Genomic DNA, 1597 nt, shown 5'->3' on the forward strand with positions numbered 1-1597 from the left:
TTTCAAATTGAATCTTGTACCTTTATTTTTAAAGCCTATAGTAAAAATATTTTGTTTAACAATTTTCATGCCTTGGATGAAATGCTTTTCTAACTTGTAATTTAGTTGCTAGGAGTTTTCTTGTTCTCCTGAAGTATTCCTTTCCAATTCTCTCTTTCATTTCTGTTGCTTTGATGTTGTCTGCTTCCAAAATTCCCTGGTATTTATAGGCATCCTGTTCCCCTAGTGATCTCATGTTCGTTTGGTTGGGTATTTCCATATCTCCTTGTCCTCTCCAGTTTTCCCTGAAAAACCAGTAAAATAATCCAACTCCGACGGTATATATATAAACAATATATATATAATTTATTACGGCAGTTAGTACATTAATTGAATAAATATGCAACACACTCACGATTAGAGTTTAACGGTTAACAAACACATAAACATTACGACGCCATCTTTTTAAAAGAAGAGTTCGTTAACTCTGCCTTTTTATAAGGGAGATAACTTAACAAATTATATGCATATTAATGCCAATATAAAGGGAGACAACTTAACAAACTCATCTTTAAAAGTTTCTTTTTTTTATTTTTTTATTTTTTTTTATTTTTAATTTCAATCATTCAAACTGCCTTGTTGTAAGACGCTTCTCAATAACCAAGGGGATGCACCCCATTTAGTGAGGCAGTCTGCCAATTGTCTTCCTGTCTCTTGCCATTGGAACTCTTCAATCTGTCCATTTTCCACAAGTTCCTTAATACCACTGATTTCGATCCGTAATCGTTTTTCTTTGACAGATTTTGTTGATTTGACCGCTTCATAGAGAGATTTACAATCAGTGGCACAAATTATAGGTAGACTCTTGGGATTTGTTCTTCCTGTTGTCAATTCACCAAACAGGGTGGAGATGAAGACAGCCATATCAATAGCTTCAGACATTGAAATTGTTTCTGCAGATAAGGTACTGTGGACAATCCGTCTGATTTTCTTTGAGTTCCACCAGATCGGTGAGACTTTCCCAGATGTCCCAGTGAGGAATATGACATAACCCCCCTGACTTCCACCATCAGGAAGATTTCCCAAAGCGGCATCACTAAATATCATCAAACGTAACTGATCAATGTCACCAAGATGTTGATACTTCAATGATAGCTTGGATGCCTTAGCTTTTCCAATAATTTTGTTGGCAGTTATCAGGTCCTTCTGTAGGTCCTATCAGTGGTTCTGCCACATTAAGATCCGTGACTTTACTTAAATCTACCGACATCTCTTCATTCTCCAAGTTTACTGGCCTTTGGATTTTCACATTAAACCAATGTTTGTTTCTGCCGGTGGCTTTTCCAGCCCGACTTATTATTTCCGCCTGTATTTGCCCATTGCTTCCCTTTTGGTTGTATGTGATGATGTTACCAGGCTTTATCTTGGCTATAGGATCGGGTTGTGGGTGATTTTTTGTCCCAACCTCAGCTGTTTCAGTATATTCCTCATCAGATGTTTCATAATTATAGTCCTGGCTATCAGAGGTTTTTGATGCCACTGAAATTTCATTAGAGTTTACATCCGCAAGTGGTGAGTTACACAAACGCAATCTGCATTTATGTACTCTCACAAGCAT

At 36.9% G+C, this 1597-nt stretch overlaps 1 protein-coding gene across 1 annotated transcript; it reads right to left on the reverse strand.

Annotated features, from left to right (window-relative positions):
- Positions 1-597: 597 nt before the first annotated feature.
- LOC145242785 (uncharacterized) lies at positions 598-1086 on the reverse strand. The gene has a single exon (XM_080105920.1). The coding sequence runs from the start codon at positions 1084-1086 to the stop codon at positions 598-600; it is 489 nt and encodes a 162-aa protein (XP_079962046.1).
- Between the last annotated feature and the right edge of the window lie 511 nt (positions 1087-1597).

The sequence above is a fragment of the Euprymna scolopes genome, chromosome 21 (assembly GCF_053919585.1).
Source record: "Euprymna scolopes isolate OS-2025 chromosome 21, ASM5391958v1, whole genome shotgun sequence".
Lineage (NCBI taxonomy): Eukaryota > Metazoa > Mollusca > Cephalopoda > Sepiida > Sepiolidae > Euprymna > Euprymna scolopes.

Excerpts from the sequence above, each read along its gene's own strand:
- LOC145242785 (XM_080105920.1), bottom strand. The coding sequence starts at position 1,086 with ATGATATTTAGTGATGCCGCTTTGGGAAATCTTCCTGATGGTGGAAGT.